We start from the raw sequence: 26,547 nt of genomic DNA, 5'->3' as shown, positions 1-26,547 counted from the left end.
TTCCTTTAGCGCGCATTTTGTGCGCTATTACGCTATTTGGGGAAAAGAACTGAATAAATTTGGTTGATTTATATTTAAATCGAATAAACTGTTTATTTCATGTTTCATTTGTTTACATATTCAAAATATCTCCCTTTCTCAGTACTAGGCCTTATACTAGAGTCTTTGGGGCATACAATCAAGGAGTTGGCCCCGGGCATCACCAGACCTCTGCACACCACTGGGTGGATTATTGTTATTATTATAATAAAAAAGAAGCGCTAAGCCACAAGGGCTATACAGCGTCCACTGGGTGGAAGCAGACTCCATTCATAATTTTAAGAGGAGGTACAATAGGACTCCGACGTTAAGAGTGAATATGGCAAGCGGCAAGCTGAGAAGCTGGGCCAGGAGCTAAGACTCGACCCCTACAACCACATATAATTGATTGTGCTAAGTAGTGGCGGCCGAGTCCATACATAGCTTTAAGAATAAATATGATAGAGGCCACGAACCAGTAATGGCCATATTAAGAGGCAAGGCGCGAACCAGTAATGGCCATATTAAGAGGAAAGGCCAGGAGCTGAGTTCGACCCATTCAACCACAAATAAGTGAGTACACACGCTGTTATTAAAGCACTTAGCACGTCTGATTATTATTCCACAGGAACACTATTTACACGGCAAGCTCAGGCAACACAGTCAGTGGAGCGTTCTTACCAGTGGGGCAAGGGAGCAACCGGATTGATCTGGAGTGAACAAAACTTTCTTGTTATCCAGTGGGTAAAACGAGTGTAGTTCTTTGTAAGGCAACACAAAGCTTCACCAGGACTCCCAGACAAGATACCAGTCATGCCTGTAGGTAAGTTGTAAGTCATAAAGTGTAAAAATGTGTATGGATGGTGGTGTCCAGTGTATGGTGACAACTTTATCTGCTTATCTATTGTTTTCTCACCGAGGCTGCTGTCTGTGTTGTACCTGAGAATAACTAACACAGTCTCCAATTAAATAAAAATAACCATTGTGTCGGGTAGTATATAAAATTCCGGTTCTTGGATTCATGAACAAATAAGTCATATATCTCGCATTCTGTGAGAGATTTGTCTTGTGAATGTGAAGCCATATATATCCATCACAGCATAGATTTGTTTTTGCTCTTATTAATCACTGGATATACCAGCATTTATAACCATGATCCATATAACATTTTATGCAGTTAGAACATTAATTATGTTCACCCATTACTGGTACCCATCACTGGTGGGTTTTCCTGATTCCCCATTACTCATCCTTGTGATAAGAATGCTAGTCTAGCCAAATACATAAATCAATGTAGCCACGTAATGTACATTAATTTTTATAATAAACAAAATGCATTAGATAAAACAATCTTGTTCTAACCTTGTAAAATAATCATACAGATCAGGGTAGCAACACAATGTGGCGTTTCTAATTTTGGTAATGTTTTCACTGTATATGGATGCGCTTTCATTATATTCGTGGGGTAAGTTGCACAGCTCCTTGGGAATGGGTAATGATCAGTTTTGATCCACGGAAGAGGAGAATAGCATCAGTTATTTGGATGAAGAGCCCTTTAAGAGCATGTTGAGACACCCACTCTGGAGTGCAAATGTGGTGCGTCAAGATGCAAAATGCGCGGGAAAGCCTAGTACATTATTGAACAGGTCACTGCTGCATCACTGAAAATATCTTGTTTTGCCACTATATTGTATGTAAGATTAATTTAAGCCTCATACATAATTTTAAACTTTTACAGTGATTTTATATAGTAAATTGTACACGATTTAATCTACGAAAGCTCAATGATATCAATAGTGTGATTTATTTCTATTGGAGTTCTTGTGTTATATTGTTTTATTTTTAAAACGGGTATAAATAGATCAAATAAACCGATTGTGAATATTTTACCAATAAAAGAAATCAATGGCCTCATTTCTGCAACTTCATTCTTATATCAAACACCTGTCATTGCTCCTCAGGATTCATCAGTGCTCTAGTTTTATAAATTGCGAAAGAACAAATAATTTTCTTTAAATGATGCAATTCTAGAAGCTAGATGGCGATTCTAGAAGCTAAATGAAGTAGAAGTGTAAGAAATAAACTATCTGGCTAATGTCACATGATCCTCCTAAGCGAGAACATTGCCTTTTTACATTATAAATTTTGACAGTATTTTTTATATTGCATATTTTTACTTGCCAAATAATTTGCGATTGAAATATCAAATTTGTATAAGTATTATAAGAATATTCTAAGAGTAATAATAGTTTTGACAATATAATGTGTGTAAATAAAACAAATTCTGGATACATCTAGCATTTATTCTCTGCTGCAATCATGACGTCACAAAGCGGGAAGTTCAAGTCGAGATAAATTACCCGATTTTATGGTAATACAATACTATTTTAGAATTAATCGCGCTCGTTTATGAGCTGCCAAGTACCTTGATGTATAAGAGACGGAGTAATATGCTATATATGAGGTTTAAAGTAAGAAATACAGGTCAGCACGTGGAGGTTCAAAGACGGCAGCTGACCAATCAGCGGACGACTGTGGTGAGCCTTGCTGGGCCGCCACCTCAACTCATTGACGGGATTCTGGTCCGTACAGCTCTCACAAGTAAGTCTCATATATCCCTCTATAACCGTGACATCTGCCTCTGGGCGCCTACTCTACCACCATATTTTCTAGTAAATATCCCGAGCTCTATAAAGGTGAGGTTTTTTATTGGTTATTGTTTATACTTTGCTAGATAATGCTACACGAAAGATAGACGTGAATGTGAAAATCCCGTCAAACAAAGAAGATGGCGTTTGGCGCTATGTGCAGTCTAAGTTTTAAGTTTCGTTGCTCAAATAGAAGTACAACTAACAAAATTGTTATATATTAGGGAAAGTAAGAGGAGGAGAAGATTAATACTGGTGTACAAACATTGTGCAATTAATTGACTTTGTAAAAAACTCGCAGTTGTTACCTGCCACACCCTATAGTCGTCGTTTATGGCTTTTATTAATGTTTTGTGTGGCACACTGTGATACCAGGTAATGAGGTCTTTAGAGTGCTATATCCTAATTTCTTTAGTGTACGGCCAACTTTGCGTTATAAATGGTAAATTTAATAACTCTGGAAACCACCTGACAGCTGTGTGGTTACGGTGAGCAACATATATTCACATTTATACCGTATTTTAAATTTGCAGCCTCGTAATATATATTAACCCTCGTATGTCATACAGGGAGTATTGTAGGTTCAGAGCAGCAGTTAGCTGCCATCCCTAATTTTCCCAAGTTTTCCGTTATTTACTGCATAATATTCTTCAATGTATGCATTATTATAAATGTAGTGAGAAATGTTGTAACCTATGCTGATCATAGTCAAATAAGCAAGTACTTCCCTTGTTCTGGATTTAGTTGTGTGGATGTTTGCTAGGGTCTCCAGTGACATGATGCTGTTTTGTGGGGCATTTGCCAATTCGGCATCCTGATTATAATGCATTTCTAGAAGACCCTCTTCCTCTTAGAAAGGTCAAGACTTCTAGCAGGTGACTGGTCGACTGGGCTTAGGGTGTGGGTTTATTTGATATGACTTTGGGATTATTGATAGGCTATGGAGCTGACCACGTCAAACTTGATTGCCTCAATTTTCCCCTAGGCTGTAAGAATGAAGGACCTCAGTGAGTTATCTTAAGTAATTTACACAATGATTATTGTGCTTGTGCCTAATTTAATTTACTAAGTGTGACTTGTGTATTTACCTGGAGAGGGTTTCGGGGGTCAACTCCCCTGCGGCGCGGTGTGACACCAGGCCTCATGGGGGATCAGGGTCTGATCAACCAGGCTGTTACTGCTGGCTACACGCAAGCTGATGTACGAACCACAGCCTGGATGGTCAGGTACTGACTTTAGGTGCCTGTCCAGTGCCTTCTTGAAGACAGCCAGGGGTCTATTGGTAATCTCCCGTATGTATTCTGGGAGGCAGTTGAACAGCCTTGGGCCCCGGACACTCGTGTTCTGTGTGTACTCGTGGCGCCCTTGCTTTTCATCGGGGGAATGTTGCATCTCCTGAGTCTTTTGCTTTCATATGGAGTGATTTTTGTGTGCAGGTTTGGTACCAATCCCTCCAGGACCTTCCAAGTGTACATTATCATGTATATCTCTCGCCTGCATTCGAGGTAATACAGATAAAGGACCTCCAACCATTCCCAGTAGTTTAGGTGCCTTATCTCACTTGTGTGTGGCGTGAAAGTTCGTGGCACATTTTTCCAGAGTACTTGATTTGTTAGGCTTTTAAGAATAGTGTGGTAGTATGTTTGCTTGTGTTTGGAAAGTGCATATTATGGCCTGAGTTGGGAAACCCTTAAGAAAAAGCTTTCCAACCACTTTCAATAGTATGTTGACCTACTTTAATACCAATGTTTCTCGGACGTTAGTCATAAGTTGTATCTATTGGTTATGTTCTGGATTGCCAAATAAGAGGTTGTAAGTCAGCTGTATCTGCATAAAGGAATATTTACATATAGCACAAATTATAAATTAAGATATTATGATGGTGTAGCATTTCTATATAATTTCTTATGCAATGCAAGACATTAATAATACTGGAACTTGGTCAACAAGTTTTGTAAAATGGGCAACTGATATGAAGATTTAAGAGTGAAGTTTAAAGAATTATTCGTATGGCAGAGGAAGGCGAGAAGTTTTGAGTGCATAGAGCAGGCTTGGACATCAAACAGGATGATGCCTTGCAGTTTGAGTAAAATAAAATTATGAAGGGATTTAGGGGAACAGGTAAGCTGGACTAGTCCTAGAGGTGAAAAGTACAGTGCCTGCATTCTGGAAAAGGTTTAGCTGAGCTGTGATGTCAACATGCTTGGGAAATACTTGAATAAACAACTGAAAAATGTTTCTTTTTTCTGGTTGCCCTACCTCCGTGGGAGATTGCAGGCAAATGTATCAACTGTTGATATGAATCTGGCTCTACCCCTGTTAATCCTTTTGGGGCATAGTTACTAGGATTTTTATGTATCCATGTGCTCTTGCACTACCTTGTTTGATATGCTGGCATAGTCCTGGCCCAAGTCTTGTCCATGAGGTGACCTGGCAATTGCACTACCATCCAGGATGAATATGGGGGTACATAATAAACTAGCTGTTTCGGCAGCAAAATCTAAGTTTAATCTGCACGTGTATGTAAATAAAGGGGATATAAATGTGTTAAAAATATCTAACCAACACAGGACTTGAAGCAGTGGGTTCAAGTTGGAAAAATTTAGATTTAGAAAGCAAATAGCTATGAAAGCACTAGTGTGCTAATAGTTGTTAATGAGGGGAACAAATTTCCAAGTAGTGTCATTAAATGAACCTTGAACCTTTAAAATTGTGCATGCCCATGAGTACACCTGTAGCAAACTATTTTCCTGACAGGGAAGACTGCCTTTTACCATACAAAAAAAATTATTACATTTTTTCTCGATTTAGTGACTGTCCTGACAACTCGTTGGACCAAAATTCGATAGAGAACGTGGCATAGATGTGTCCCCTAAAGCCAAAATCTTCAGTGCCATTAAGCAGGTGTGGGAGGGTATTGACTTGTCTGCTTTAAAAGTTATCAGTGCCTAGGAGACTTGATTCTTTCACTGTTGGGGACCTCTCGAGTTACCTGATGTTAAGTGATGACAATGTCAGGAATTTACACCAAAATGGTTGCGAATCTTTCTGAATGAAATGCCAAAAAATGCGAAATGTGATGAAAAATGTGTAATTATGTTGGCACAAAGTGGCTGTCTCGGAGCAATTTATGCATTGGCGACTTCACTCTTAATTCCATGTTAAGTCGCTTCCCTTGCTAAATTCTACCAAATTCTTAGTTGTTCATTTGTATGCCTTCTAATATATTGAGTACAAGAACCCACCCATTATCTGTCAGAACTATATAACATACACATGTTGGTAATATGGCCAATTTTATATAAAATTACAAAAAACTCCCACTTAAAAATAGTCCAAAATAAACATTGTAGACATTCCAGGTACTGAAACATTTCCTGTTCATTACTAGTGTCCCAAGTCTATCCTATATTATACTTGCCCTTAATTTTTAATTTCTTACAAAACAGTTTTACCCTATTTCTGTCATAATATAACCAAGAATGACTAGTCAGTTTAGTTTAGGGCATCCCAGTAATTGAAGCAGATCTTGTAAAAACCCATAAAACAGACCAGGGGGTTGTAGGGGGTTTTGTCCATGAAAAACCATCCAAAGTAATGCCTTTAACAAGATATTACAAGGGCTGGTTTCTTTTTCTGTCTCATAAACACTCTAGATAACAGGGATATCTTGCTACTCTTACTTACACTTTGGTCACACTTCACAGACACGCACATGCATATATATATATATACATACATCTAGGTTTTTCTCCTTTTTCTAAATAGCTCTTGTTCTTCTTTATTTCTTCTATTGTCCATGGGGAAGTGGAAAAGAATCTTTCCTCCATAAGCCATGCGTGTCGTATGAGGCGACTAAAATGCCGGGAGCAATGGGCTAGTAACCCCTTCTCCTGTACACATTTTACTAAAAAAGAGAAGAAGAAAAACTATAAAACTGGGATGCTTGAAGGTGCGTGGATGTAGTGCGGATGACAAGAAACAGATGATTGCTGATGTTATGAATGAAAAGAAGTTGGATGTCCTGGCCCTAAGCGAAACAAAGCTGAAGGGGGTAGGGGAGTTTCGGTGGGGGGAAATAAATGGGATTAAATCTGGAGTATCTGAGAGAGTTAGAGCAAAGGAAGAGGTAGCAGTAATGTTGAAGGATCAGTTATGGAAGGAGAAAAGAGAATATGAATGTGTAAATTCAAGAATTATGTGGATTAAAGTAAAGGTTGGATGTGAAAAGTGGGTCATAATAAGCATGTATGCACCTGGAGAAGAGAGGAATGTGGAGGAGAGAGAGATTTTGGGAGATGTTAAGTGAATGTATAGGAGCCTTTGAACCAAGTGAGAGGGTAATTGTGCTAGGGGACCTGAATGCTAAAGTAGGAGAAACTTTTAGAGAGGGTGTGGTAGGTAAGTTTGGGGTGCCAGGTGTAAATGATAATGGGAGCCCTTTGATTGAACTTTGTATAGAAAGGGGTTTAGTTATAGGTAATACATATTTTAAGAAAAAGAGGATAAATAAGTATACAAGATATGATGTAGGGCGAAATGACAGTAGTTTGTTGGATTATGTATTGGTAGATAAAAGACTGTTGAGTAGACTTCAGGATGTACATGTTTATAGAGGGGCCACAGATATATCAGATCACTTTCTAGTTGTAGCTACACTGAGAGTAAAAGGTAGATGGGATACAAGGAGAATAGAAGCATCAGGGAAGAGAGAGGTGAAGGTTTATAAACTAAAAGAGGAGGCAGTTAGGGTAAGATATAAACAGCTATTGGAGGATAGATGGGCTAATGAGAGCATAGGCAATGGGGTCGAAGAGGTATGGGGTAGGTTTAAAAATGTAGTGTTGGAATGTTCAGCAGAAGTTTGTGGTTACAGGAAGGTGGGTGTGGGAGGGAAGAGGAGCGATTGGTGGAATGATATATGAGAAGTTTTTACAAAGTAGAAGTGATGCAAGGAGGGAAGAGTATATGGAGAAAAAGAGAGAGGTTAAGAGAGTGGTGAAACAATGTAAAAAGAGAGCAAATGAGAGAGTGGGTGAGATGTTATCAACAAATTTTGTTGAAAATAAGAAAAAGTTTTGGAGTGAGATTAACAAGTTAAGGAAGCCTAGAGAAAAAATGGATTTGTCAGTTAAAAATAGGAGAGGAGAGTTATTAAATGGAGAGTTAGAGGTATTGGGAAGATGGAGGGAATATTTTGAGGAATTGTTAAATGTTGATGAAGATAGGGAAGCTGTGATTTCGTGTATAGGGCAAGGAGGAATAACATCTTGTAGGAGTGAGGAAGAGCCAGTTGTGAGTGTGGGGGAAGTTTGTGAGGCAGTAGGTAAAATGAAAGGGGTAAGGCAGCTGGGATTGATGGGATAAAGATAGAAATGTTAAAAGCAGGTGGGAATAGTTTTGGAGTGGTTGGTGCAATTATTTAATAAATGTATGGAAGAAGGTAAGTTACCTAGGGATTGGCAGAGCATGCATAGTTCTTTTGTATAAAGGCAAAGGGGACAAAAGAGAGTGCAAAAATTATAGGGGGATAAGTTTGTTGAGTATACCTGGTAAAGTGTATGGTAGTTATTATTGAAAGAATTAAGAGTAAGACGGAGAATAGGATAGCAGATGAACAAGGAGGCTTTAGGAAAGGTAGGGGGTGTGTGGACCAGGTGTTTACAGTGAAACACATAAGTGAACAGTATTTAGATAAGGCTAAATAGGTCTTTGTTGCATTTATGGATTTGGAAAAGGTGTATGACAGGGTGGATAGGGGGGCAATGTGGCAGATGTTGCAGGTGTAGGAGGTAGGTTACTGAAAGCAGTGAAGAGTTTTTACGAGGATAGTGAGGCTCAAGTTAGAGTATGTAGGGAAGAGGGAAATTATTTCCCAGTAAAAGTAGGCCTTAGACAATGATGTGTGATGTCACCGTGGTTGTTTAATATATTTATAGATGGGGTTGTAAGAGAAGTAAATGCGATGGTCTTGGCAAGAGGCGTGGAGTTAAAAGATAATCACACATAAAGTGGGAGTTGTCACAGTTGCTCTTTGCTGATGACACTGTGCTCTTGGGAGATTCTGAAGAGAAGTTGCAGAGATTGGTGGATGAATTTGGTAGGGTATGCAAAAGAAAATTAAAAGTGAATACAGGAAAGAGTAAGGTTATGAGGATAACAAAGATTAGGTAATGAAAAATTGGATATCAGATTGGAGGGAGAGAGTATGGAGGAGGTGAATGTATTCAGATATTTGGGAGTGGACGTGTCAGCGGATGGGTCTATGAAAGATGAGGTGAATCATAGAATTGAGGGGAAAAGGGTGAGTGGTGCACTTAGGAGTCTGTGGAGACAAAGAACTTTGTCCTTGGAGGCAAAGAGGGGAATGTATGAGAGTATAGTTTTACCAATGCTCTTATATGGGTGTGAAGCATGGGTGATAAATCTTGCAGCGAGGAGAAGGCTGGAGGCAGTGGAGATGTCACGTCTGAGGGCAATGTGTGGTGTGAATATAATGCAGAGAATTCGTAGTTTGGAAGTTAGGAGGAGGTGCGGGATTACCAAAACTGTTGTCCAGAGGGCTGAGGAAGGGTTGTTGAGGTGGTTCGGACATGTAGAGAGAATGGAGCGAAACGGAATGACTTCAAGAGTGTATCAGTCTGTAGTGGAAGGAAGGCGGGGTAGGGGTCGGCCTAGGAAAGGTTGGAGGGAGGGGGTAAAGGAGGTTTTGTGTGCGAGGGGCTTGGACTTCCAGCATGCATGCTTGAGCGTGTTTGATAGGAGTGAATGGAGACAAATGGTTTTTAATACTTGATGTGCTGTTGGAGTGTGAGCAAAGTAACATTTATGAAGGGGTTCAGGGAAACCGGCAGGCCGGACTTGAGTCCTGGAGATGGGAAGTACAGTGCCTGCACTCTGGAGGAGGGGTGTTAATGTTGCAGTTTAAAAACTGTAGTGTAAAGCACCCTTCTGGCAAGACAGTGATGGAGTGAATGATGGTGAAAGTTTTTCTTTTTCGGGCCACCCTGCCTTGGTGGGAATCGGCGAGTGTGATAATAAAAAAAAAATACAAGGGCCTCAGTGGAAATGAGTCGCTGATTTTTTTTTAAACCTTAAGAGTTAAACCAGCTAAGTAACTCACAAAGTGAAAAGGAGTTACATGTACAGTGGACCCCCGCATAGCGATATTAATCCGTGCAAGAGAGCTCATTGTTATGCGAAATTATCGTTATGCGAATGAATTTTCCTCATAAGAAATAATGGAAATCAAATTAATCTGTGCAAGACACCCCGAAGTATGAAAAAAAAAATTTTTACCACATGAAATATTAATTTTAATACACACAAACTGAAAAAGGCATGCACAATTACATGACACTTACTTTTATTGAAGGTCTGGTGATTGACCTCTTCAAGTGGGGCTCCTTGGCGTGGTGAAGAGGCTCTTGGTCTGAGGAATTAGACCTGTCGGTCTACTTCCTCAGACCGAACCTAATTACTCCCCAATCCCCCGTTCCCTATCCCATCCTCCCCTTTTTCCTTTCCTCCTCCTCCTCCCCACCCCACCCGTTTGGCCGTCCTTTTTTTTTTTTTTTTTTTTTTTCCCCACAGGCACGCTAGTTCCTAGGTAGGGGAAAGGGTACCGGGGTCCATCCCATTCCGTTGAGGTTCTTGGCGGTGGCGTAGTTTGCCGTGGAATCTGGATTGCCTGGGGATGTCCTGATCCCTCTCTGGTATCCCGGAGGGTGGCTTCGGGTGTCTCTTGGGCGACGGGTGTATCTCTGGAAGCCACCTTTTGGATTCCGGGGGTGGTGGCCGAAGGAGGTATGCTTTGTGGCGGATTTCCGGCCGCCCTCTCTTTTGTCCACCGAGGTAGCTCGGCAGATGTGAGGTTGCTATCCTGGATTGCCGGTTTACTGGCATGATGGGTAGGGTATGGCACGGGTTCCATGCTGCATCTGTGCTACTTGCGGTGCTGAGGTCCTCTTGGGCGCGGAGGGAGATTTCTGGCCCTTTCATTCCTCCTAAGAACTATCCCTCTCTGGTTCCCCCCTTTTTTATTCTTTTTTTTTATTTTTATTTTTTTTCTTTTTTTTCTTAAAACAAAAAGAAAGAAGTAACCTAACCATGGCAGCCCTAGTCCATGAACCTGCTACCCCCAGGCCCCTTCTTGATACCGCACCCCGTTCTGACCCCGCCTCGTCTTTGGACCACTCTTCGGACACTCCTCATGTCTCTGTAACTCTTGCCGGTGCTGTTTCCTCACCCACTACAGGTACTGAGGCCTCAACTGACTCCTTCGATTTATCTGACCTTCGCTCTCCTCCGACTATGCTTCCGGCCTCTCCCTCTATGGTGCGGCAATTTTCGAATCGCCGGCCCATTCCACGTCGGACCAACTCTGGTCCCACGCCTAAACGACAACGACAATTACCTGCTGATGATACTTCTCCACCTTCTCGTTCTTCTCAGAAAAGATCGACACGTCCTTCACTGCCTTTCCACGCTCAGTTTCAGACTGCACAATGGACTAAATTCTTCACTTTACGACCGACTTCCTCTACTGCCTATCTTTCTGACCACAGTATTGGCAAGGCACTCCTACGCCATGTTGGTAAAAATATTTCTTTTCATGCTCTTAAGAGCGGTACGTGCATCGTCACCGTACAGAATGCTACCCAGGCTCATGAGCTTTCTCGTCTTTCCCATATCGATACTGTTCCTGTAACTATTGAAAAGCATCATTCCCTCAATTCTTGTAGTGGTACCATCATTCTGCCCCATACCATAGTTCAACAAAATTTCCAGACATGTGGCACTGACATTCTTGAACAGCTGGAACTCTAAGATCTCCCAATCCTCAAGGTAGACACTTACGTTCTTTCTGCCCGCGGGCGGAGACGATACCCTAGCAATGTGGCTCGTTTAACTTTTGACAGCCGTGAACTCCCATCCTCAGTTTATGTAGCAGGACATCGGTTACAAGTTCGAAAGGTGATCCCTACACTGCAACAGTGTAGAAATTGCTGGCGGTTTGGCCATCCAGCGAAATATTGCAGATCTATCACCGAATGCCCAGTCTGTGGTGCCGATGCCCATTCTAATACGTCTTGCAATCGACCTCCCTCTTGCCTTAATTGTCATGAGGCTCACCCTTCGTACTCTCGCCGTTGTCAAGTCTACTTAAACGAGCGGGAAATCCGTTACCTCAGAGGCAGAAGGTCTCCCTTATGCCATGGCAGTTTCTCATCTCCGCCTCCAAGGGAGACTACCTCGTGTTTCTTATTCCCGTGTTTCAAAACGTCCCCCCACTTCTGGTATCCCATCTTCTGCATCCACCTCTGTGGTTACCTCTCCCATAGTCACTCCTGTAGCTAATTCTTTTGCTGTCCTCGGCTCAGACGTCCCTACTTCAACGTCTGTCTGATCTTGCTTCTTCGTGTTCTCTCTCACAAGCCTCAGTAGCGACGAGATCTCGTATGACACCTCCTCCCAATCGTCCCTCTACTTCTCAAAAGTCAAAAAAAGGTCCGTTAACACCTCCTACCCATCTTCCACCTCCTCATTTTCCCTTCCCTGTCTCTGTACCTGGTTCTCCCCCCTCTCACTGGCTCTGTTACAAGTGTAGAGGTTCACCCTCCTCCTCGTACTGTACCTTCCTCCCCTGTTCCCTCCCAAGTTTCTTCCTCTTCTGCCACCTCCCAGGTTTCTGCCTCTTCTGTCCCCTTCCACGCTTCTCCAGTTCCCTCCACCCTTCCGTCCCCCCCTACCTTGGTACAGTCCATTACAGTTCCAATCTTTACTCATCCTCCCCCTACCATTTCCAATATTGTCTCCCATACGACGTCTCTGAATTCTGAAACACTTGAAGCAATCTGTGAATATATTGCAGAGACCAAACCATCAATAGACACTGATCCACCCTCCGCTCCTTCTCTCTCCTCTACTCCATCTGCGCAACTCCTTTCTTCACAGCGCACCGTTCCTTCGCTGCTTGAACGTTTTCCACCGCCTCCGCATGTGGACTTTTCTAACCCCTCTAGTCCGTAGGAACCCTTACCTGCGGATTTCAGGTATCTTTATCATTGCCAATCATGGCCTATTTACAGTGGAATATACGCGGCCTCAGGGGTAATCGGGGTGAGCTTCAGATGTTACTCTCCCAGTTTTCCCCTGTTGGTGTTTGCTTACAGGAACCAAAATTACACTCTGCTGTTATCTCTCCCATCTCAGGCTATAATTTATTGTATTCTTCAGATCCTTTTCCTGATGGGACCTTTAATGAAAGTGCCCTTCTTCTACGCACTGATATTCCGTACCATCAGCTATTTGTTTGTACTTCGCTGCATTACACAGCAGCCCGTATCCACTTGCATAGGTGGTATACGCTCTGTTCTTTATATCTCTCTCCTTCTCGGGCATTATCTATTCCGGATATTGCCTTTCTTGTTTCGTCATTACCACCACCGATTCTGTTACTTGGTGATTTTAATGCCCACCATTTCCTCTGGGGGGGGGGTCTCACTGTGATTCCCGTGGCATTCGGTTAGAGGCTTTTCTTGCCACCCACCCCCTCCATGTTTTAAATACAGGTACTCGCACCCATTTTGATCCTCGGACTCGCACACTCTTGCATCGATCTCTGTCTGCTCTTCCTCCGCCGCATTAGACTTCACTTGGTCTATTCTTCCGGACTTACATGACAGCGATCATTTCCCAATCATTCTTACTTCCCCTTCATATTCACCACCTCTTCGCATCCCACGCTGGCAATTTGATCGGGCAAATTGGAACCTTTACTCACACCTAACTGTTTTTAGAGAGGTTCCTTCTTCGTCCTCCATCGATGAGCTTTTACACCTCTTCTCGTCCTCCGTTTTAACCGCAGCTTCTCATTCTATACCCCAAACTTCGGGCAGGCATTCTCAGAAATGCGTGCCTTGGTGGTCTCCTGCTTGTGCTCGTGCAGTACGTTTGAAACGCGCTGCATGGGGCAGGTACCAGTACAATAGAACCACAGAGAGACTTGAATTTAAGCAGAAGCGTGTGATCGCTCGCCGTGTCATCCGTGACGCTAAACGCACTTGCTGGCGAGATTGTCTCCACCATCACCTTTGCTTCCTCTACGAGTGCAGTCTGGAAAAAAGTACGAAAACTGAGTGGTAAATATTCTCCTGACCCGGCTCCTGTTCTGTGGGTTGCCAGTGTTGATATAGCAAACCCACTAGATGTTGCCAATGAAATTGGCAATCATCTGGTCCGTATTTCTCAGGGACTCCATCTATGCCCCTCATTTCTTTCCTCAAAGTCTGCCAGAGAGTTAGCACCCTTGGACTTTTCTTCTCTCAGAGAAGAACAGTATAATGTGCCTTTTGCACTTCAAGAACTGGAGGCAACACTCTCAGCTTGCCGATCATCGGCAGCTGGGCCCGACGACATTCATATTCGTATACTACAACATTTACATCAGTCAGCCCTTGCAGTCCTATTATGCCTTTACAATCTTATTTGGTCACAAGGAGTTCTTCCACAGCTGTGGAAATCTGCCATTGTTCTCCCTTTCCGCAAACCAGGCACTACGGGACATGAAACCTCCCACTATCGTCCCATTGCTCTTACCAGTGCAGTTTGCAAAGTGATGGAACGCCTAGTAAATAGACGTTTAGTGTGGTATTTAGAGACACACAACAGTCTCTCCACTCGTCAATATGGCTTTCGTAAGGGATGTTCTACCATAGACCCCTTACTACGCTTGGATACGTATGTTCGTAATGCCTTTGTGAATAACCACTCAGTTATTGCCATATTTTTTGACCTTGAGAAGGCATATGACACAACTTGGAGGTATAATATTTTAGCCCAAGCCCACTCCTTAGGCCTTCGAGGCAATCTACCATCCTTCCTTAAGAACTTTTTAACTGACAGGCATTTCAGTGTTCGGGTTAATAATGTTCTCTCCCCGGACTTTATCCAAGCTGAAGGTGTCCCCCAGGAATGTGTTCTGAGCACAACACTTTTTCTCCTTGCTATTAATGATTTGGCCTCTAGTCTTCCATCAAATATTTGGTCATCACTCTATGTTGATGACTTCGCTATTGCCTGTGCAGGCGCTGACTGTCACCTTATTACAGTTTCTCTCCAGCATGCAGTCAACCGTGTTTCCAATTGGGCCACCACACGTGGGTTTAAATTTTCCAGCACTAAAACCCACCAAATTACTTTCACTAGACGCTCTGTCATCTCCGATCATCCTTTGTACCTCTATGGCTCCTGTATCCCAGAATGTGATAGTCAAGTTTCTGGGCCTCCTCATTGATCGTAGGTTATCCTGGAAACCTCACATTACCTTTCTGAAGGCAACTTGCCACAGCTGGCTGAACCTCCTTAAAACCCTTGCTCATCTTTCATGGGGAGCTGATCGTCGAACCCTCCTTCGCCTACATTCCACCCTTATCTTATCGAAACTTGATTATGGTGACCAGATCTATTCAGCGGCATCTCCTGCTACTCTCTCTAGCCTTAACCCCATTCATCACCAAGGATTACGTTTATGCCTTGGTGCTTTTCGCTCTTCCCCTGTCGAGAGCCTCTATGCAGAAGCGAACGTTCCATCCTTATCCGATCGCCGTGATGCCCATTGCCTTCGCTACTATGTACGCTCTCATGATCTCCGCAATCCTTCCATTTATAGAATGGTCACTGATATTAGTAGACATTCTTTATTTGTTCGCCGCCCCTGTTTACTCCGTCCCTTCTCTTCGCCTTCATTCGCTCTTGTCTTCTCTTCAATTACCACCTTTCTATGTACATGTAGCATCTCACTTTTCCCTACCCCCCCTGGGAAGTTCCAGCTGTTAGTCTGTTCTCTCTCTCTCCCTTGCTCAAATGCCCAACTGTCTACGGTTGCTTCCCGCTCTCATTTTCTTGACCACTTTCACTCTCATTCTCATGCCATTGCTGTGTACACAGATGGCTCTAAGTCTTCTGACGGCGTAGGATTCGCAGCAGTGTTTTCGGACAGCGTCGTACAAGGGCATTTACTATCTTCGGCTAGTATTTTTACTGCTGAATTGTATGCCATCCTTACAGCACTTATCCGTATTGCATCTATGCCTGTGTCATCATTTGTGGTTGTCTCAGACTCCCTTAGTGCTTTACAGGCTATACAGAAATTTGATACACCTCACCCCTTAGTCCTCCGTATCCAACTTTGGCTACGCCGCATCTTTACCAAGCATAAAGATATTGTTTGTTTTTTGTTGGGTCCCTGGTCATGTTGACGTACAGGGCAATGAACAGGCAGACACTGCTGTGCGGTCAACAGTACATGACCTACCAGTTTCATGTAGAGGTATTCCATTTACGGACTATTTTGCTGCAATATCTTCCCAACTTCACACCCGTTGGCAACTACATTGGTCTACTATGCTCGGCAACAAACTTCAATCTATTAAACCGAGTATAGGTTACTGGCCGTCTTCTTATCACCAGTGTCGAGGTTGGGAGACTACTCCCGTCTTCGCATTGGCCATACTAGTCTTACTCATGGATATCGCATGGAGAGGCGCCCTGCTCCTCTCTGTGAGAATTGCCAAGTTCCATTATCAGTCAGCCACATTCTGTTGGACTGCCCACTTTATCAACGAGCACGCAGAATTTACGTCCGTCGTCGTCTTCGCTCTACTGCTCTCTCTTTACCTTCCCTTCTCGCTGATGGACCAACCTTTCATCCAGACTCTCTCATTGACTTTTTGACAACAACTGACTTACTTCACAAATTCTGATACCTTCAGCCCTTTCTACTCCAATTTCTTGCTACCCCCTTCCCCCGTACTATCCCCTGCCCTGCTGTTTTCTGTAACCTACTGATCATCCCTCCTCCCTTCTGCCATCCAATACCCTCGCTTCCTTCCCTAACCTGCAGCGCTGTATAGCCCTTGTGGCTTAGCGCTTCTTTTTGATTATAATAATAATAATGGTGATGATTGATGGGATGGGAGGAGGAGAGTGTGTTAGTGTTTAGAAGGGGAATCCCCTTCCATTAAGACTTGAGGTGTCAAGTCCTTTTCTGGGGTTACTTCCCTTCTTCTTTTAATGCCACTAGGACCAGCTTCAGAGTCACTGGAGTTCTGTCGCACAAATCTGTCCATAGTGGCCAGTACCTCTCGTTCCTTTATGACTTCCCTAAAGTGTTTCACAACATTGTCAGTGTAATAGTCACCAGCACGGCTTGCAGTAGCTGTGTGAGGGTGATTTTCATCCATGAAGGTTTGCACTTCAAGCCACTTTGCACAGATTTCCTTAATCTTTGTAGTAGGCAATTTCTTCAATTTCTCTCTCCCCTCCTTCGAACCAGTTTCCTCAGGTCTGGCCTCTTGCTGTTGAAGTTGATCTATCAGCTCATCAGTGGTTAGTTCATTGTCCTCCTCCACCAACTCTTCCACATCATCCCCACTAACCTCCAACCCGAAGGACTTTCCCAATGCCATAATGGATTCCTCAACTGGCATAGGATTCTCAGGGTTAGCCTGAAACCCTTCAAAATCCCTTTGGTCTACACATTCTGGCCACAGTTTCTTCCAAGCAGAGTTCAAGGTCCTCTTAGTCACTCCCTCCCAAGCCTTACCTATAAGGTTTACACAATTGAGGATATTAAAATGATCTCTCCAAAACTCTCTTAGTCAATTGAGTTTCTGAGGTCACTACAAAGCACCTTTCAAACAGAGCTTTTGTGTACAGTTTTTTGAAGTTTGCAATAACCTGCTGGTCCATGGGCTGCAGGAGAGGAATGGTATTAGGAGGCAAAAACTTCACCTTGATGAATTTTATGTCCCCATAAAGTCGCTTGCCACGTCTGTAGGATGACCAGGGGCATTGTCTAACACCAGGAGGCACTTAAGTTCTAATTTCTTTTCAGTTAGGTAATCTTTCACATTGGGGGCAAATGCATGGTGTAACCAGTCATAGAAAAAGTCCCTAGTGACCCATGCCTTACTGTTTGCCCTCCACAGCACACAAATTTTCCTTGAGGACATTCTTTTGCCTGAACGGTCTGGGAGTTTCAGAGTGATACACTAATAAAGGCTTCACTTTGCAATCGCCAGTAGCATTGGAACACATCAACAGAGTAAGCCTGTCTTTCATAGGCTTATGTCCTGGGAGTGCCTTTTCCTCCTGAGTAATGTAGGTCCTGCTTGGCATTTTCTTCCAAAACAGGCCTGTTTCATCACAATTAAACACTTGTTCAGGTTTCAGTCCTTCACTGTCTATGTACTCCTTGAATTCCTGCACATATTTTTCAGCTGCTTTGTGGTCCGAACTGGCAGCCTCACCATGCCTTATCACACTGTGTGTGCCACTACGCCTCTTAAATCTCTCAAATCAACCTTTGCTGGCCTTAAATTCACTCACATCATCACTAGTTGCAGGCATTTTTTTAATTAAATCCTCATGCAACTTCCTAGCCTTTTCACTTATGATCACTTGAGAGATGCTATCTCCTGCTATCTGTTTTTCATTTATCCACACCAATAAGTCTCTCTCAACATCTTCCATCACTTGCGATCTCTGTTTTGAAAACACAGTTGAACCTTTGGCAAGAACAGCTTCCTTGATTGCCTTTTTGTTTCCCACAATAGTAGCGATGGTTGATTGGGATTTACTATACAACCTGGCCAGCTCGGAGACACGCACTCCACTTTCATACTTATCAATGATCTCTTTCTTCATCTCTATAGTAATTCTCACCCTTATTCCTGTAGGGTTGGCACTAGAAGCTTTCTTGGGGCCCATGGTCACTTATTTTGCAGATAAAATCACCAGAAACACTGTAATAATACGAAATGTTCCGATTGTATGCTTGGATGTTACCGCGTAGGCTGGCTGGTAAACAATGCCACCGGCGGAGCATGTGAGGGTGGCTAAGGGCACACATTAGACGCGTCTCGGACGAACAGCGTTGAGCGGGTTTTTTAGCGGTATGCAAGGCAAAATCTTGGCGATAAAATGTAGTGGTATGCGGATTTAACGTTATGTGATGCCAACAGTATGCGGGGGTCCACTCTACTAAGGACTAATGTAAACTGAGTTATTTACATTAACATTAAAGAGAAGATCAGATCACAGTAATAGGTACATGTATGTTAGCTATACAAGAACTCTCTCCTTTATGTATCTTCATTCATTAGGTACCTTTTAGATCCTGAACTGGCTCATGCTACGACAGGCTTTTTCTGCAGGCAGTCCATTACATTCCTTGACTGCTGTACAGTAAAAGGTGCTTGAAGCCTGACCATCTACTGTGGGTACTAGAAAGTTGTTCCCTTTCCCTAGTAAGACAGGAATATTTTTATGCTGTGCACACTTAGTGCACAGACCCATTCTCTCTAGGCCAAAATTTTTATTTGCAGCTCACTTGAGGGAGCTGTGGTCATCAGTTTAGGTCTACACAAGTAACCTTGGCAACAGTGATATAGATCTATGTATGAGAGGGTGAACATTGTGTTTGCTTGCTTGCTTGCTTGCTTTTTTTTTTAAGGGTTGAACCTCATAAAATGGATAAACTGTAATAAATTATCTTAATTGGTAATCTTGTACAAGGTTTAATTATATCCCTTACAGGAGCCTCCTTGTTGAGAGGGGGAAGGGGGGTTCTTGATTGAAGGACTTTCATTTTTCCTCTTGGATTAAACCTAATTGCCTTCCATTCCCAGGTGCTGTGTGACCTTTTTTACAGAATACATGTATAGCTTTCTTGTACAGCAGTACAATAGGATCACCATTTTAATTGGATGCCTCTGTCAGCATAGTTGCTGATCCCCTACATATGTTGTATAGCTTATCTGAGTATCATAGTTAGTACCATCCACGTGTTTTATATAGACGACCTCTTGCTAGACTTAGCGGCTAGCATGCGTGACGTCACGTGATGCCACATGTGAGCATCAGATGTGTTGTCCCTCTCTCCATGGATAGACCTACACAGGCAACAAGGCAGGCTGGGCTCCTCTTACACTGCAAATATAAGTGTTACAACCCAGCAAGTGTGTATCTCCAACCGTCGTATCTCCAACCGTCGTATCTCCAACCGTCGTATCTCCAACCATCGTATCTCCAACCATCATATCTCCACGGAACCCTCTCAACACCACATTTTTCACCTAAGAATGTTTACCCAATATTTTAAATTAATGTTTCTTTTTCAGTTGTATATACTATTGATGTTTAATTTATGTAAATATTGATCAAAGTAGATGAAATACAAGATACAGTGCAATACAGTGGACCCCCGCATAACGATCACCTCCGAATGCGACCAATTATGTAAGTGTATTTATGTAAGTGCGTTTGTACGTGTATGTTTGGGGGTCTGAAATGGACTAATCTACTTCACAATATTCCTTATGGGAACAAATTTGGTCAGTACTGGCACCTGAACATGCTTCTGGAGTGAAAAAATATCGTTAACCGGGGGTCCACTGTATTTATATTGTTTTTTGATACTTTTGTTCACTTGAAGTGATATTTCCACAGCTATGAGTAGTCTCACTGTTTGAAAGGGTAATTGTGTGCTAGCAATTGATTATGGGGTGTAAATTGTTGTAAATCAGTGTTGGGCCCTTGTGTTTAATAAGGGCGTCTATTTAACTTGTACTATACGGCCTCTCCTCACTTAGTGACGTACTCATTTACTGACAGCTCTGATTTCCAATGGGTTCTGACCAGTATGCATACCTAAATAATGTGTATCAGAGCTGATTTCCTCTTCTGTTTATTACAATATACAGTGGAACCTCGACCTAAGAGTATCCCAACATACGAGTTTTTCGAGATACAAGCCGTTGCTCGGTCAATTTTTTTGCTCTGAGTTATGAGCCAACAACTGCTTCTCCTTCAACCCCCCACACCTCTTGTTTATCTACGATTTCATGCTTTAATTCCATGGACATCATCCTCTTTTTCTTCTCAGCACTGTCATTTGCAGCATCAAGAAACCTTGATGCTGGTGAGGGGCTCTTGATCTAGGGAATTGAATGTGTGCTCCAGTTCCCTAAATTAATAATAATAATACAGCTCCCAACTCGAACAATTATGTAAGTGTATTATTGTAGGTGCTTTAGTAAGTGTGTTTTTGGGGGTCTGAAATGGACTAATCTAATTTACATTATTCCTCATCGGAACAAATTCGTTTGGTAACAGCACTCAAATAGCCTTCTGGAATGAATTATGGCTGAAACTCGGGGTACCACTGTAACGAGTGAACTTCAGACCACCACCACTAGTTGGCGCAGCAAACGCCACATCATCAGCTGAGCTGTGCACATGTTTGTCGCCATGGAAGCATTTCTCGTGTTATTGTTGCCAAATTTCTTTTTTCTAACCATGGCTCCTAAGGAAGTAAGTGCAAAGGACAGTGCTGAGAAGAATGATGATGTCCATGGAATTACAGCATGAAATCATAGATACACGCAAGGTGTGCAGGTTGTTCGCGAGGCATGTCATTTTAGATGAATTGTGATAGATAAATAAGCCGTAGAGTTGATATTAGTATATTGAAGTATTTTGCCCTGCCTCCCGAGAGCAGGAATTCCCCTGGAACAGATTAATGGAATTTCAGTTAAACTAGGAAAATTGATTTGATATACAAGCAAATTGAGTTACGAGCTAGGTCATGTAATGGATTAAACTCGTAAGTCTAAGTTCCACAGTATAATAAACTACTGTATAAACATTTTAAAATATACTAAAAATGTTCTAAATAGTGCAAAGGTGACATGAAAACAGTATCAAAGTTTTTGACACAAACCCACTACCATTATAGTATGCCCCTTGCTTAGCGACAAGTTCCTTTACCGATGTGGTCTTGGGAACAAAACTCCATCGTTAAGTGAGGAGAGGCTGTACTTGCAAAATACGACTGTGCTGTGATCTGTTCCTAAATTTTGTATTTTTATGTTTAATGATTTTTCCTTTATTTAATATTTCATAAGAATGCAAAAAGCAGCAAATGAAAAGTACTAATAAATCATTGTTTTTGCAGACCTTGCGGCTCACACATCCAGTAGAATGGCAGCGGAACAGGAAATGCCTACTTTTAAGTTGGTGTTGGTAGGAGATGGTGGTACTGGTAAAACCACATTTGTGAAGAGGCATTTGACTGGAGAATTTGAAAAGAAGTATGTTGCCACACTTGGAGTGGAGGTTCACCCTCTCGTGTTCCACACCAACAGAGGCCCTATAAAGTAAGTTTCTTCAATTTAGAATTTAAAATAATGCTTTTGCTATTTTGATTTAAAATATTAGCCATTTTTTAAAAAGTATACTTTCATTAGATGTTTGGCATTTTTAATGGATAGCAGAATGTAAGAATTATGCATTCAGCCACTGCTTAACTTAAGGATGGGAAGAATGGCTTATGGGGGGGGAGGTTAAATAAATCAATTAATTTTTTTTACCTATAGAGCTTGTTAAAACCAGATGCAAAACGGCTATAATAGTCCATATCTAATTCCTATTTCTAATCTTAAATGGTTTACCTGCACAAAAATAAAAATAAAATGCAGAATTCAGTCATATTGCACTTCATCTGGTAGGGTCTCCATTTACTTTTGATTGCCACATGAGCCTCAAATTCAGAGAACTATAGTTTTGTTCAAAATAGGCATAAGAATTCACACATCAGAATCTTTTTCCATTTGGTTCTGTTTTTCTCAGAAGCATTAAAAGAACAGTTATAGTAAAATCTATAACAGACTTCCATTTAGTGAATTTACAGGCAAAAAAAATTTGCTGGACAAATTTGAAAAATCTGACAATGGAAAAAGTCCATAATTCTGAATTTTGTCCGGTTTAGAATTATCTGACCATGTTTCATGACTGATGCTTGTCCAGTATGGGTCAGAGCTTCCACATCTAAGACCTGTCAGTTATTCTCTGAGCCATAGGCTGCCCATGCCAGTTTCTGTGCTCACTTGCGTACTTATTATTCAGTTTCCAACTTTCCATGGATTTAGTGCTGTGTGTGATTAACAGTGGCTTCTGAAGCAAGTGGTGGTTCTAAGAGGAAATGTGGTTTTCAGTGTTAAGCAGGAACTTAGTTCAACTAGGAAGGTTGAGCCTGGTATTTCTGGGGCATGGGTATGTGAATAATAGGATGTTAAGAGTCTTATCTCCTCAAGTTTAGTGTAGATGCTAGCTAAACTCTGAATACTTTATTCAGTCACTACTATTGATCATTGAAGTTTACACATCATTTCTCCACTACAAAAAAACAAAAAGTAAGTAAAATTACTGTAAATTACATGTGGCTATAAGATTACTCTACAGTGCTGTGGTGCTACAGGCTATAATATATGTATTCATAGTGTTTGGTTTTCTGAATTGGCAGACTGGGTCTGCTGATTTAGAAGACAACCAGACACCCCATTCCCCTATTAATTAGAGGGTTCACCATACCTATTGTTTTAATAATTTATTTAATTTTTTTTTTATCACACTGGCCGATTCCCACCAAGGCAGGGTGGCCTGAAAAAGAAAAACTTTCATCATTCACTCCATCACTGTCTTGCCAGAGGGGTGCTTTACACTATAGTTTTTAAACTGCAACATTAACACCCTTCCTTCAGAGTGCAGGCACTGTACTTCCCATCTCCAGGACTCAAGTCCGGCCTGCCGGTTTCCCTGAACCCCTTCATTAATGTTACTTTACTCGCACTCCAACAGTACGTCAAGTATTAAAAACCATTTGTCTCCATTCACTCCTATCAAACACGCTCACGCATGCCTGCTGGAAGTCCAAGCCCCTCGCACACAAAACCTCCTTTACCCCCTCCCTCCAACCTTTCCTAGGCCGACCTCTACCCCGCCTTCCCTCCACTACAGACTGATACACTCTTGAAGTTGTTCTGTTTCGCTCCATTCTCTCTACATGTCTGAACCACCTTATCAACCCTTCCTCAGCCCTCTGGACAACAGTTTTGGTAATCCCGCACCTCCTCCTAACTTCCAAACTACGAATTTTCTGCATTATATTCACACCACACATTGCCCTCAGATGTGACATCTCCACTGCCTCCAGCCTTCTCCTTGCTGCAACATTCATCACCCATGATTCACACCCATATAAGAGCGTTGGTAAAACTATACTCTCATACATTCCCCTCTTTGCCTCCAAGGACAAAGTTCTTCGTCTCCACACTCCTAAGTGCACCACTCACCCTTTTCCCCTCATCAATTCTATGAGTCACCTCATCTTTCATAGACCCATCCGATAACACGTCCACTCCCAAATATCTGAATACATTCACCTCCTCCATACTCTCTCCGTCCAATCTGATATCCAATCTTTCATCACCTAATCTTTTTGTTATCCTCATAACCTTACTCTTTCCTGTATTCACTTTTAATTTTCTTTTGCACACCCTACCAAATTCATCCACCAATCTATGCAACTTCTCTTCAGAATCTCCCAAGAGCAGTGTCATCAGCAAAGAGCGACTGTGACAACTCCCACTTTGTGACTCTTCATCTTGTAACTCCACACCTCTTGCCAAGACCCTCACATTTACTTCTCTAACAACCCCATCTATAAATATATTAAACATCCAAGGTGACATCACACATCTGTCTAAGGCCTACTTTTACTGGGAAATAATTTCCCTCTTTCCTACATACTCTAACTTGAGCCTCACTATCCTCGTAAAAACTCTATACTGCTTTTAGTAACCTACCTCCTACACCATACACCTGCAACATCTACCACATTACCCCCCTATCCACCCTGTCATATGCCTTTTCCAAATCCATAAATGCCACAAAGACCTCTTTAGCCTTATCTAAATACTGTTCACTTGTATGTTTCACTGTAAACACCTGGTCCACACACCCCCTACCTTTCCTAAAGCCTCCTTGTTCATCTGCTATCCTATTCTCCGTCTTACTCTTAATTCTTTCAATAATAACTCTACCATACACTTTACCAGGTATACTCAACACACTTATCCCCCTATAATTTTTGCACTTTTTGTCCCCTTTGCCTTTATACAAAGGAACTATGCATGCTCTCTGCCAATCCCTAGGTACCTTACCCTCTTCCATACATTTATTAAATAATTGCACCAACCACTCCAAAACTATATCCCCACCTGCTTTTAACATTTCTATCTTTATCCCATCAATCCCAGCTGCCTTACCCCCTTTCATTTTGCACAACTGGCTCTTCCTCACTTCTACAAGATGTTATTCCTCCTTGCCCTATACACAAAATCACAGCTTTCCTATCTTATCAACATTTAACAATTCCTCAAAATACTCCCTCCCATCTTCCCAATACCTCTAACTCTCCATTTAATAACTCTCCTCTCCTATTTTTAACTGACAAATCCATTTGTTCTCTAAGCTTCCTTAACTTGTTAATCTCACTCCAAAACTTTCTTATTTTCAACAAAATTTGTTGATAACATCTCACCCACTCTCTCATTTGCTCTTTTTACATTGCTTCACCACTCTCTTAACCTCTCTTTTTCTCCATATACTCTTCCCTCCTTGCATCACTTCTACTTTGTAAAAACTTCTCATATGCTAACTTTTTCTCCCTTACTACTCTTTACATCATCATTCCACCAATCGCTCCTCTTTCCTCCTGCACCCACTTTCCTGTAACCACAAACTTCTGCTGAACACACTAACACGACATTTTTAAACCTACCCCATACCTCTTCGACCCCATTGCCTATGCTCTCTTTAGACCATCTATCCTCCAATAGCTGTTTATATCTTACCCTAACTGCCTCCTCTTTTAGTTTATAAACCTTCACCTCTCTCTCTTCCCTGATGCTTCTATTCTCCTTGTATCCCAACTACCTTTTACTGTGTAGCTACGACTAGAAAGTGATCTGATATATCTGTGGCCCCTCTATAAACATGTACATCCTGAAGTCTACTCAACAGTCTTTTATCTACCAATACATAATCCAACAAACTACTGTCATTTCGCCCTACATCATATCTTGTATACTTATTAATCCTCTTTTTCTTAAAATATGTATTACCTATAACTAAACCCCTTTCTATACAAAGTTCAATCAAAGGGCTTCCATTATCATTTACACCTGGCACCCCAAACTTGCCAACCACACCCTCTCTAAAAGTTTCTCCTACTTTGGCATTCAGGTCCCCTACCACAATTACTCTCTCACTTGGTTCAAAGGTTCCTATACATTCACTTATCTCCCAAAATCTCTCTCTACATTCCTCTTCTCCAGGTGCATACACGCTTATTATGACCCACTTTTCGCATCCAACCTTTACTTTAATCCACATAATTCTTGAATTTACACATTCATATTCTCTTTTCTCCTTCCATAACTGATCCTTCAACATTACTGCTACCCCTTCCATTGCTCTAACACTCTCAGATACTCCACATTTAATCCTATTTATTTCACCCCACCGAAACTCCCCTACCCCCTTCAGCTTTGTTTCGCTTAGGGCCAGGACATCCAACTTCTTTTCATTCATAACATCAGCAATCATCTGTTTCTTGTCATCCGCACTACATCCACGCACATTCAAGCATCCCAGTCTTATAAAGTTTTTCTTCTTCTCTTTTTTAGTAAATGTGTACAGGAGAAGGGGTTACTAGCCCATTGCTCCTGGCATTTTAGTCGCCTCATACGACACGCATGGCTTACGGAGGAAAGATTCTTTTCCACTTCCCCATGGACAATAGAAGAAATAAAGAAGAACAAGAGCTATTTAGAAAAAGGAGAAAAACCTAGATATCTATATCTATATATATATCTATATCTATATATATATATCTATATATATATATATTTTTTTTTTTTTTTTTTTTTTTTTTTTTTCAACAAGTCGGCCGTCTCCCACCGAGGCAGGGTGA

The 26,547-nt window shown here is 41.8% G+C and overlaps 1 protein-coding gene across 4 annotated transcripts in view; it reads left to right on the top strand.

Annotated features, from left to right (window-relative positions):
* Window positions 1–680: 680 nt before the first annotated feature.
* The window catches only part of Ran (RAN, member RAS oncogene family), a 39,055-nt gene continuing 13,188 nt past the window's right edge, over window positions 681–26,547 (top strand). The window contains exons 1-3 of one of the 4 annotated variants that reach the window (XM_053794046.2): window positions 685–841; window positions 2,503–2,619; window positions 21,688–21,889. In XM_053794046.2, coding sequence (XP_053650021.1) covers window positions 832–841; window positions 2,503–2,619; window positions 21,688–21,889 — 329 coding nt within the window. In that variant the 5' untranslated portion in view covers window positions 685–831. Of the gene's footprint in view, window positions 842–2,502; window positions 2,715–3,016; window positions 3,042–21,687; window positions 21,890–26,547 lie in introns of those variants that run through there. The other 3 variants (XM_053794047.2, XM_053794048.2, XM_053794049.2) reach the window with 3 other exon arrangements.

The sequence above is a fragment of the Cherax quadricarinatus genome, chromosome 56, assembly GCF_038502225.1.
Source record: "Cherax quadricarinatus isolate ZL_2023a chromosome 56, ASM3850222v1, whole genome shotgun sequence".
In the NCBI taxonomy this organism is placed as follows: Eukaryota; Metazoa; Arthropoda; class Malacostraca; order Decapoda; family Parastacidae; genus Cherax; species Cherax quadricarinatus.
Note: the sequence above shows the minus strand (reverse complement) of the source record. Positions and strands in the feature narration are given on the sequence as shown.